The sequence below is a fragment of the Taudactylus pleione genome, unplaced genomic scaffold (assembly GCF_031769625.1).
Source record: "Taudactylus pleione unplaced genomic scaffold, aTauple2 ptg000457l, whole genome shotgun sequence".
NCBI classification, from domain to species: Eukaryota; Metazoa; Chordata; class Amphibia; order Anura; family Myobatrachidae; genus Taudactylus; species Taudactylus pleione.
In genome coordinates this window covers 3,385,946-3,398,776 of record NW_028284859.1, presented here as the reverse complement: position 1 = coordinate 3,398,776, position 12,831 = coordinate 3,385,946, and the positions used below count along the sequence as shown (strand labels likewise).

General features: G+C 43.5%; 1 protein-coding gene across 1 annotated transcript in view; it reads left to right on the top strand.

The window, feature by feature from the left end:
- Positions 1-12,831, top strand: part of LOC148504762 (carotenoid-cleaving dioxygenase, mitochondrial-like) — a 78,799-nt gene that overhangs the window by 54,267 nt on the left and 11,701 nt on the right. Inside the window, exons 6-7 of the mRNA XM_088448542.1 lie at positions 3,163-3,330; positions 10,133-10,270. Of these exons, the coding sequence (XP_088304668.1) occupies positions 3,163-3,330; positions 10,133-10,270 (306 nt within the window). The remainder of the gene's footprint in view (positions 1-3,162; positions 3,331-10,132; positions 10,271-12,831) is intronic.

Here is a 12,831-nt window from a genome sequence, read left to right as displayed (position 1 = left end):
AACAGGCCCAGCCACACAAGCCGTGTTTTGGCCTGTGGCATGGGCCAACTCAAAGCAGGCTACTTTTGACAATGAAGTAAGATAGTTTGTCAAAATCAGAATGTTTAAGCACAAATTGTGATGGCCCGAAAAATAAAAACTACCAAATACATCCAAACCAAAAATCAAAATGTGAATGTAAACTCACACCTACAACATTAATGAAATACTTGTCATTTTCCAGGATAATGTGTTACGCTAAATATTATTTCTGATTTAATTTGAAATGTACAAAAAGTCGTGACGTATTTTGAAGAATAGAAAAATGACTTGGGTTTAGGCAACCCAAAAAAATAAAAAAATTCGGGAGAGTGGCTCCATGTTACCAATTTGACACATATTTACTTAAAAAAAATCATGGTAACAAATCAAGTATGGCCAAACCACCACAAAAAAAGAGGGACTTCTATGTTTGGATTACATTTATTTACAGTTTCAAACAGTGTAGGCATAGGGTCCAAAAAACAAAAAACATTTTTTTTTGTATAAGAAAAAACATACCTCCAAAATCATCCAAAGGGGCAAACCGGACAAAATCCTTGACAGATGGAGGTGTAAGCCAGTAAATTGGTGAATGTTGGAGGGAGGGAGGGGTAATTTGGGAGGAGTACAAAGGGGAGGGAGGGGACAATTGGGAGGGTTGGCCACGGGAGGGAGGGGTAATTTGGAAGGAGTGGGCAGTGGAGGGAGGGGTAATTTGGGAGGGTTTGGCAGGGGTGGGAGGGGTAATTTGGGAGGAGTGGGCAGGGGAGGGAGGGGTAATTTGGAAGGGTTGGGCAGGGGTGCGAGGGGTAATTTGGGAGGAGTGGGCAGGGGAGGGACTTTGAATATAGTGATTAGATTTAAATTGTGCAATTATAAACAACAATAACAAAATGGATAATGAAAAAAAAAAAAGCAAAGTACAGTAGGGCTATACTATACACTACATGCACAAACATTAATGAATATTTAGATTAGTAAAGTTCAATATGAAGTAAACATTGGGGTATATTTACAAAGGTGCAGGTTTTTAGAAGTGAAGATGTTGCCAATAGCAACCAATCAGATTCTAAACATTTATCTAGCACCTAGAAGATAATAGCTAGAATCTGATTGGTTGCTATGGGCAACATCTTTACTTCTAAAAACCGGCACTTTAGTAAATATACCCCATTGAACCATTAATACAAAAAAACTTACGCAGCCTAATATGCAGCCGCAGAGATGCCAACAGGGCAGGAGAAGGGCGGCGTAAGTCCGACCAACGCCTTTCTAAATGGCCAATGGTCCGGCGGAAGCCCAACACCCATAGGTGTCGACGCACCTCCGCGTACGCATGCCGTTGGTTTCTGCCAAAATGGCCAGCTCACGTCGTGTGAACGCAGCCGCTCTCATGATGGCAATGAAGTTTTTTACATGTAACACAATTTTTACAGGTAACAAACAAATATGATTGGCTAATTAACTTTCATAAAACACATGCTAACTTCGATTAGTTAATGCATGAGTCATGTGACAATAATAATTCTTATTATATGATTGGCTTCAAGTGCTTAGGTGCGAGAGCAAAGTTAAGGGCAAACAAATACCCGTAGATATAAATACTCATACTCAGCTATTTGCAAAGTTCACTTAGTAACAAGAAAACAATCTTTGGACATAAACAAAACAACATCCAGCCAAAAAAAAAACGTACGGTTAAACCTTAGCAACTTGGAAAAAACAAACAAAAAAACAATAACGTTTATTGACAGTTGAAAAAAAGGCAAGAGAGCCAACATTTGGACATCACTTAAGCAAATTAATTAAATGATTGACATCAATTGGATGTTTTGGAAATGAAACAGAAGCCAATCGAAACATGACAGGGTTACTGCAGCAAGATGCTCTACGAGCGCAACCATAAAAAAAACCAAGAAACGAGTGGCCTGCTTACTATTTCTGTCGCTCGCTGTTTAGAGGAGGAGTTGGGAGAATATGGGGCGGCTGCCTAGTTACGAGCAAGCACTCGTGCAAGGGCATTGTTTACCATATTTACGCTCGCACGCACTGCGGGCGAACACAGATTTGCGTCCGGGGTCTGAATCAGGCCCAGTGTCTGCTTCCATTAAAAGACACTGGTACATCGGGAATGTGCCGATTGTGTGTTCTTATTTCTCTGACCCTGTTACAATAGACATATATTAAGTTAATATCAAGTTAGTAATGAAGTTAGAAGGTTCCAGTAAGAACCATGCCAACATTAGGTACCTAGCTAGATGCTTACAGGTATATTGTTTATGTTGATATTTTGACCATATCAAAATGTCGACATTCTTAATATAGGTTCTGCACATAATTTACTCTGCAGTCAAAATATAGGCATTTTGACAGTCAACATTTTGAACAATCAATATACAGACCTGCCTATATTTTGACTGTCGACATTATAACCATGTTTACATTTTGATTATCTACATTCTGACCCTATTGACATTGATAAATATTCATTATCTCCATTATGTCCCTGTTGAAATTTTGACTGTCTACATATTGATTGTCAATATATAGTCGACATTTTAGTTGTCTACATAAAGTACCTGTCAACATTACAGTGTCTATATTATGATTGTTTATGGTCTAAATGTTATAATAATATATCACACCTCGGGCAGGATGCTTCAATGTCAGAAATGCGGTCAAACCCCCGAAAATACAGTTTTCGGTGGTCTGATTTGCATTTCTCATATGCACCAAGCCTTGGGATGCAATACATTCCGGGGCTTGGATGTGGTGGGCAATAGCATCTTTAGATGGCTTTGCCCAATAGAAGCCCAATAGGCGGCTGGGAGGGATCCAATGAGATCCCTCCTAGCCCCCCCTCCCCCGCAGCACGCATCCTTCTGCACATGCGCAGAACAGCGCAAGAGGGACGTTTAAGTCCGTTACTCGCAAAGGACAGCTCTCACTGAGAGACCAGTCCTTTGGGTTTCTCTTCATGCATACTGGTGTAATTAACGTTTGAAAAAAAAATGGAGGATTATTACCTTCCTGCTGCCCTTTTATATATTAGCCCACCAAATAACATATTACAAAAATAATATTAACTATTTCATTTTGTTACCACTATGAAATGACCTGTAAGTGCTTTTCTTATTGCAGCTGCACTCTGTAACCTTCCACACTGGCGCTGTTGCGATGTTTCACCAAATCAATGCCTATGAAGATCAGGGTTGCATCGTGCTCGACCTCTGCTGTCAGGATGATGGGGACCTTATACATCTATATAACCTACAAAATCTGCACAAATCTGGGAAGGCTTTGGATGAGGTATTGTATTACTCAGCATGTACAACATATTGTGTCTGTGGTTGAAAACTGACACCTGTTAGTTTTATTATTAAACCAAATACACTATCCCCCCCCAAGTTCATACAATATGATTTTAGCTTCATCAATGGTAGAAAGCATTAAAATCTGTGTGCATATGTAAATTAAATGCACATAGGGCCGTATCCAATTAGCCCCGATAATACGAAAACTTAACGTGTGTCAAGTTTTCGCACACTTCGGGGCTTTTGGTGTGAAAATTTTGCGTCTTTTTCCTATGCACGCTTCCATTTTTCGCACTATCCTATTCCAAAAGACGAAATGCAGCATTTGCCTAAAAACTGTCTGTAGTGTAACCTGTGAAAAGTACAGCAGCAATTGGGGAAATCTGTCTGTGGGCCTGATTCAGCAAGGAACGCAGTTGTTTACATGCACGCAATCGGTCGATTGTTGCAATCGCACACGCAGGTCTGCTGTGAAAGTATGCTAATGTTTGCAATCACAAAGCCATCGCACGGACAACATGAAGATGCCCACTTTCTTTATCTTATATCCATAATACCTTGCAATCCATCCAAAATATCGATAACATCGAAGTACATCAGAGCCTCTCGCACATTTACAGCAGGTCAGACCTTACTTATAAATTGCTAACCTTTCTGCACGCAGTTAGTACTCAAGCCGCGTATGCCATCATAGTGGCAAATTTATGCACGCCCCTGTAACGGCGTTCAAATGCACTGGCACGCCTGCGTTTCTCCAACCACCCCCCGTCACCACCCCCAAATGCTCTCTGTCTGTTAGTCACTCTGCGATTGCTCTGCATGATCTCTGTGATCGCAGTGAAGCAGTCGTGCACTGCGACGCATGCGCTGTACGCAACAATCATCCATCTGCGTACGCTTTAGCAATAGCGATCCTTGCTGAATCAGGCCCTAAGTCCCAACATTTTAACTAAAAATAGGGGTTTGCACAATTTATCACCTGCTCTGAGATGGTGAAAACTTTTTGCCAGTTTTTGTCGATAGAGAATTCGCAAATGCGAAAACTGCGGCAATAGGATAGCCTGATATGCATTTTTGATGAAAAGTTTGCACAAGTGTGAACTTTGCGCAAAACCGCAGCTTATCATAGCTGATTGGATACTGCCCATATTTTCTTAAACCGTGACTTGTCAACAAACCGCAATGAGCGAGCGCACAATTTAAATAGCTGGCCCCTTTTTTTGAATGACCGTCCGCATATAGCGTCCGGGTCTGAATCGGGCCCTCTGTTCAAAACGATCCAGGTTCTGGAATCATAGGATCTTGAATATACAAGTCATTCGACATAGGCCATGACATAGGCTTACTGATGACTACTGAGTAATGCTATCAATGTTCCATGTTTGCCAGCTCTATCTATGGACTGACTTCATTGGCCTAGCTCTGGTCACAGAGCCAAGACCACTTCTCAACTCTAGCTTCAGGCTGCACCAGTGCAGCTCGTCCTTTGTTCTCAGCTCGAGCTGCTTCTCACAAGCTCCAAAGATATTTCTGCATTTTTATTTACATTCAGTTTCCATTTTAAGTCAATGTCATGTTTCATAGAGTTACCTTTTAAATGTAAATTTGATGTAGCATCAGTCTTGCCTACTTTAAAAACCGCCTCTCCAGGAGAAGCCCGGAGAGGTGATTCAGCTGATAGCTTCTGGGGTGACCGGGCTTCTCCATGTCATTAGGTCCTGCCCCCATCGCAACACAATTCCGCAATTGTCTGGAGTAGATCAATTTACAATAGTCAGAGACCGTGAGTGTTTGCCTGTGAACTAAGGTACTTAGCTGTAGCTGAGGAAGGTAACACACTTTGGATGAATTGGACTACAACAAACATTTGCAAAAAAAAATCTGCCTTTCTGTCTTGTGTGAGGGATGTTTTACGTGGGCTTGACCTTTACTGACATACAGTACTGTAGCCCACACACAACTTTTAGTACAAAAATACACTTTTAGAAGCGTTACATTTTACCATCAAATCCTCCAAAGGGCTGCATATTACATCTTTTACTTGTTTTTGCTTTAAAATTAAATAAAATACTTGTGGTAACAGGATTGCTTATTACGGTGGTGATGGTCTTCATTAATATGTACAGCAGTAAATGTATGGTATGCCACCAGTAGTACCAATGCCCAACACTTCATCACTGGTTGCCTTCATGTCTAGTTTATAGCAGCAGTAGTAATGGCAATAATTTGGCTCAGTTGTAGTTGTCATGGTACTGGTGTACCATGTAGCAATGTTGCTCATTCTGACTAGTGAAGACTATGCCCGGGGATAAGCGACAAAGGGCCATATTCAATTAGAGGCGAAAAGTCAGTTGCTGGACTTTTCGCCATCATCTGAGCTTTTCTTGGGGATAAAGTATCGGGCGCATACCAGCGTATTCAATTTGGAATCGGCAAAAACGGGACCCAGAGGAAAGGTAAGTAGCGAAAAGTGCTGTCACTTTTGGGGAAATCAGCCTGTCACCCCCCAAAAGCTGCACTAACATGGGGGATCACTATGGGTACCCCCGAAAAGCCCTGCTAAAGGCATTTGGGGTTTTTAAACGGTCTCTACAGGTGCTTTAATGTGTCTTTAACAACATTTTTTTTTTTTTGCATAACTAGTCCCGTCAAATTTGGGGTACATGAAAATGGGTTATTTTTAAGTCCCTAAAGCGAACATTAAAAAATCTTTAAAAATCCACCTGCCGCATCCAACCGCAACCAAAAAAACACCTGCCGTATACTTGGGGAGCCCCCCTGAGTCTATTTCGCTAGTTTATAAGTTTGTCCCCCAACTTTTTTTTTTTTTGCCCCCAAAACGGAAGCACTTTTTTTGGGGTGTCCTATGGAACTTTTTTATTATTTTTTTGACACAGATTACTTTTTGGGGACATTCCAAGGGGTGCAGGGTACCTTTTTTTAAGTTTGTACCCCAAAACCTCAATTCTGCACTTTTTTCACCACCTATTCTATGGTGAAAACTTATCCCAGGATTTTGACAAAGACTTTTCGCACCTGCGAAAAGTCTTTGAAATTGAATATGGGGAAAAGTAAAAATGGCGAAAATTACGTCATCGGCAATAAAGTATCGCCGATAACGAGTTTTCGCTGCCCAATTGAATATGGCCCAAATACTCCCTCACCAGTTTAGCACTTACACAGTTACATGGTTACATTCAGCTCCTCTACCAACCTTAAAATTGTGGATGAGGGAACATACTGTGCCTCATACCCAGGCACATATCCAGCGCTATAATATTTAAGGTTTATTATTAAACAGAATATCAACAGTGAATAAAGTAGGGATAAGGGTGAATACAACCTCAGCTATTATAACACTTTAGGAAAGGGATAATAAAGTCATACTGCTAAGAATGTAAACAGTAACATGTAAGACATACACATTGTCTATCAGTGGCCATCCCTGGGTACCCAATCTGGTCTTGCATCAATGATGCAGTCAGTGGCTTCATCACTTCGCTGCCTGCAAGGCAACTGTCCTGCTTCAAGGTCACTTCACAGAGATTCTCATTAAGGAAGAAGTCTTTCCAATCCATGGATTTTCAGTAGCCATCTGATTCTCTAATCATGTTGTATTGAGTATTGACACTATGGGCCTGATTCAGAGCCGTTCGCTATTTGCGGTCGTTCGTTCAAAAACAAGGGGTGGCTATTCAAATGATCCGTTCGCAAATTGCAGTCTGTTCACACCTCTAAGACTGAACGAGCGAGCAAAACATACGCTCGGTTATTTGTTAAAAACGCCCCCTGGCCGCTCGCACCATACGTCATGTCCGCTATTTATTAGATTAATCGAGTACATCGACCAGCGTATGAACTGCTCGCTATTCTTGTGGTTGGTTTTTGCTACCACAATCTTGCGAGCAGTTCTGGCTATAAAATAACCCAGTGACGTGGTCAATGACGCTGCTGTATTAATTATGCACACCCATAAAACGCCCGTTTTGACCTTTAAGCACGCCTGCGTTCGGATCTCCACTCCCCATTTTCAAGCACCTTCCCCTGTTACCACCCACATACGCCTCATTCTGTCACTCAAAATAGCAGGCATTCGCTATATTGCGAGCACATGAATTTCGGCCTTACTGACTGGTTCGCGCATGCGTATAACGATCCGTACGCATGCGCAGATGTGCGAACATCGCTCGGAACGAGCGTACTGCCGCTAGCGAGTGGCTCTGAATGAGGGCCTATGTACGCAAAAGACCTAAGTTAATCATCCTTAGGGCCCCACTGAACAACAAAGCTTAATACCAGCAGCATATTTCATTTAATATAGCAGTGATACTAATGAATATGCCATTTGTATTAACATTACTTACCTCTCTGGTGAGGTCCAGTGACATTCCCTTCCTCAGCAGCATCCTCAGCAGTCTAACGCTGCCAACGATGGTCTATTGTGTCATACGCATGCTTGAAGGCCATTCTGCACATGTGCATGACACTTTTACCCAGTGGGGTCTCAGCAATGACTGGAAGGCTTCATTGAAGATGGAAAGGGCTGTTGCTGGGTGTTTACTGCCGGCGATGTTGATCGTATTATTCTCCCCATCTATAGATGGTGTAAGTGATACAGTGACAAACTGCAAAAATCTTAATTTACCACTGTTTGTTAAAAAAAACTGAAAAGACTACATAACCCCTTCAGCGATGGGTTGACAAGTGCAAAATAGCTCTAGCGAGACAGTATCAAATGACACAGGTCTTGGCTGCAACAGCATACAGTCAGGGGTGTAGCTCCGGCCACCAGAATGGACAGGGGGTGCCATCCAGGGTACCGGAATTCATGGGGCGATGCACAGTATGATGGCCGCCTGTTAGTTTTATCTCAGTTTGTTTGCTCTATATCCTACATAAGTTACGGATCTGAGATCCATTTCTACATTTCACGCTCCCTCAAAGTGCCAAGATTACCTCCGCTCTGTAAACATCTTCTGTCGCATCTTATTTACTGTCAGATTGATTACTTTCACTTATTTGATTCCCACTCCTGTGATCGGCTCTTTGCCCCTCCCCTCTCCTTTCCTATTGGCTTCTGTCCCCACCCCTCTCTGATCAGCTCTTCTCCCCTCCCCTCTCCTTTCTTATTGGCTTCTGTCACCAGCCCTCTCTGATTGGCTCTTTTCCCCTCCCCTCTCCTTTCTTATTGGCTTCTGTCACCAGCCCTCTCTGATCGGCACGTCACCCTTCCCCTCTCCTTTCTTATTGGCTTGTGTCACCTCCTTTCTTTGATGGCACTACCTCTCCCCTCTCCTCTTTGATCCCCTCTCTACTTTTCTCCTCATTCATTCATTGTGCTTCAATGGACTTAGAAGTGACACATCTGAGGTAAAGTCCTAAACTATATGAAAACTTAAATTATAAGGTATGAGATTAAAAAAAGTCACAGCTTTGCTATTTAAAGTAAGGAGGTGTTCCCATGCATGACCACACTGTGTTATTTGAAAGGTCTTTCAATAAATATTAGTAGATCTGAAATAATAATAATGGTGATAGACAGAACATGACATGATTAGTAGTACTCACATATAGGTGCAATGTATAGTTGCTAGATAGGAGCATAGCTGAGAAGTGAGCTTCCCATAGGTGTCCCCCCTCCAATGAAAGCTGCTCAGGGCAGTAATTGCAGTAATAAGCTGTGCAGCCTGTGGAATTTGCACATTTACTCTGTCAAATCAAGTAAAATTATCAGAATATAATACAATCTCCTCTGTTGACTAATAACAATGATTCAATGGAGCAAATGTAATATCCTAGGTGCTATACATAAATAAAGCAGTGCCAAAGGAGCTACTCCTTAACATCACCAAAGCATTCCATTCCCCCCCAATGGGACCTCCATGCCCAGCGTGATACTGCCACTGCTTGCTGTTTTCTCTTCCCTTCAATATTCCCAGGGCCAGTCCTGGTTTTAAATATAGGGGCAACAAAATGCGTAGGGATCCCCGGTGATGGGGTCTCCTGGCCGTGGCATTGGGTCTGGTGTTGGTTTTAAATATAGGGGGACCCCTACACATTTTTTTCCCCCTTTCTTTAAAACCAGGACTGGCCCTGCAGCCAGGTGCTGGTTCCTAAATGATAGTGGAACCCTACACATTTAGTTCCCCATAATTTTAGGAACCAGGACTAGCTGACCAGTCCGGGGCTGGTTATGCTTTTGGGGGGGGGACTCCACATACATTTTTTTTTAAATTTAACACAACATAAAAAATAACAAACAAGCAGCCTGCACATATTTCTCTGATATGTGCAGGCTGCTTGTTCGGGAGAGAAAGTCAGGCAGGGAACTCGGGGCTTCAACACGGACAGGATCGATCAAGTACACCATCAAACAACTCGATCCTGTCAAAACCGGGAGCTTGGTAAATTCACGATTTTAAAAGTGGAAAAGAAAACGTCCGTTTTGATCCGAGTTTAAAAACGGGTCAAATCGTCACCAACATAAATCTTAGTAAATTTACTCCTAAGTGTGGGAAAACTGGTTCAGAGCACAGTGCTTGGAGCGTATTAGTCAGGGATGAAAACTAAACACATTCATTCTTGCCATCACTTAAAGGCTGTAGCTGTCCTGGAGAAGTTCTGTAGCTGTATCATTACTTAATAGCAGAGCTGCAGCAGCTAGTCAGAGTAACAGAAGACAATGTATCTCCATGCTACATGTATGATCATTTACATTTTGGGGTTACTGATCATTTTAGCAGTTTAAACATCACTGAAGCATTTACTAAAGTAAATTTATATATTATTTTTAACAGGTCTATAATTTGGCTGCAAAGTCTTTTCCTCGCAGATTTGTGCTTCCTCTGAATATAACCAGTGAGACACCACCAGGTATAAACATCAATCCTCTCACGTATACAGCAGCCACTGCCGTGCAAAGAGCGGATGGGACGGTAAGCTCACATGTGAGGTCTTTAGGCTGTATCATAAATTGGCTTCACATTTAAATTACACAAATCTGTTTGCTTTGATATTTAAAATGGGAAATGTCTTGTCTTATAAAATAACACTAAGGGAGTGATTCTGAGTCAGATATAGGAAAAGCATTGGGTTTCCCCTCTGCGTATGTGCCCAAAATGTAGATCCATGCAGTTTCAATGGGTGCTTCTGGGTGGTAACTGGGGGTGGCTACCAGGCAGAGGTATGCTGAGGGCATGTCGGTGCCAGTGACTGTGCCTAAAGATGCAGTTCCACTGACACCGGTGCCTGAGGACATTCTGCACCTGCCACAGACAGATGGTGCGGAAAATTGTCCACTGATTATTCCTCTTTGTAAGCATATTGGCGGATACGCGCTACTGCCGGTGACCATCTCAATAGGATGCACATTGGCCGCAGCATTAGCATAAAGATGCCGTAGTGTCTGCAACAAGGGTTGCAACTGCGGCCACCTCTGAATCACCCCCTAGGAATACTGTGGGGCTGATGCACAGTGAGCGCATAGTGTACCTCCCATAATTTCACTCTGGGAAAGCTCAGACATTAAATGCACCCAGATGTGTCTATGCAGATTTCTGCTACTCATGCCCACCTGTGCCTGCAGAGTTAGGATGGGGGCACGAAGAGGTGTTACAATGTAGGCTGAATACAGTAACAGTGTATTTGTTCAAATGCAAATGACACAGGTCTGAGGAAACCTGTATATACACCTGTAAGGAGGTGCTAAGGTTTGCAAATATTATAGGGATAGGGAGGGTGTGAAGGAGGTGACAGAGGATCAAGACATGAGGATAGGTTGGGGGTGTAGAGAAGGGCACTAAATTCAACACTGGTGATGGAGGAGAATGAAGACAAGAATGGTTGTACAGTACAGGTTGAGTCTCCCATATCCGAAATGCTCGGGACCAGGAGCATTTTGGATTTTGGATAATTTCGGTTTTTGGAATACCTAGGGGAGGGGGGGTCCGGCGGGTGTTACGGGAGGCCCAGCGGGTGCTGCGGGTGGGTCCAGAAGGTGTCGCACTGGTGTTGCGGTGGTCCGGCGGGTGCTACAGGTGTCGCAAGGTGGATGCGGGTGTCGTGAGGGGTCCGGCGGGTAAGGCCAAAGGGTCCGGCAGGTGCTGCGGGTGTCACGAGGGGTCCGGTGGGTGACGCAGAAGGGTCTTGCGGGTGCTGCTGGGGGTCCAGCGGGTGGCCCATGCCCATGCCGCTAGTCCTTGGCCTCTGATACTAGTGGCATCAAGACGTCAGATCATGTCGTGGGGTCCAGCGGGTGAGGCGTAAGGGTCCAGCGGGTAAGGCGAAAGGGTCCGGCAGGTGCTGCAGGTGTCACGAGGGGTCCGCTGGGTGATGAAGAAGGGTCTTGCGGGTGCTGCTGGGGGTCCAGCGGGTGTTGCGGGGGGTGGTCCAGCGTGTGGACCATGCCCATGCCGCTAGTCATTGGCCACTGATACTAGTGATGTCATAACGTCAGATCATGTCGTGACGTCACAGATGCCTGGAAATATTCAGTTTTTTTGAATATTTCGGTTTTTAGAATAACGAAAATATTGGGAGACTCAACCTGTAGTTGGTGGGGAAAGTGAATGAGAATGAATTTGAAATGGACGAACTCATCAAGAGAGAGCGATTTCCTCCAGAGACACTCAGCACAGCAAGAGCACTTTTTGTAATGTGCCAAGATTACGGCTGGGAGTTGATGGTGATGGCTTATGCATGTGCTTGAATTGCACAGATGTGGAAGAGATTTTATGAAATACATATCGGCCAAAACATCAAAACCACCTGCTTAACATTATATAGGTCCCCCTCATGCTTCCAAAACAACTCTGAAACTTTGAGGAATGGACCCCACAATACCTCTGAAGGTGTCCTGTGGTATCTGGTACCAAAATGTTAGCAACAGATCCTTTAAGTCCTGTAAAGCAATGTACACACTTGGCGATTTAAATGAGCAATTGAACGATTACGACATCGTAATTGCTCATTAATCATGCACAGATCGTGCAGTATAATGTCGGAAATGACCAGCGATGTGCGCTCCCGACATCAATCATAGCCTGAACATTAAGGTGAATCTGCCGATAATGACAGATTGGCCATGTTCAGGGATGAGGGAGGGTGACTGCACTGAGCGACATATTGTTCAGTGTAGGTACTACAGGGGATCAGAAACCACTGTACGATTACGATATAATCGTACTATCTTTCCTAGTCACCCAGTGTGTACGCTGCTTAAGTTGCAAGGTGGGGCCTCTATAGCTCGGACTTGTTTTTCCAGCACATCCCACAGATGCTCTATCAGATTGATATCTGGAGAAATTGCAGTCAACACCTTGAACTCTTTGTCACGTTTTCCAATCATTCCTGAACAATTTTTGCAGTGTGGCAGGGCACCTTATCCTGCTGAAAGAGGCCACTGCCATCAGGAAGTACCATTGCCATTGTTCTGGCCCTCACTATGTGTCTGACAAATTTGGAGCAGACAGCATAACCAATACTCTATCTTCCAATA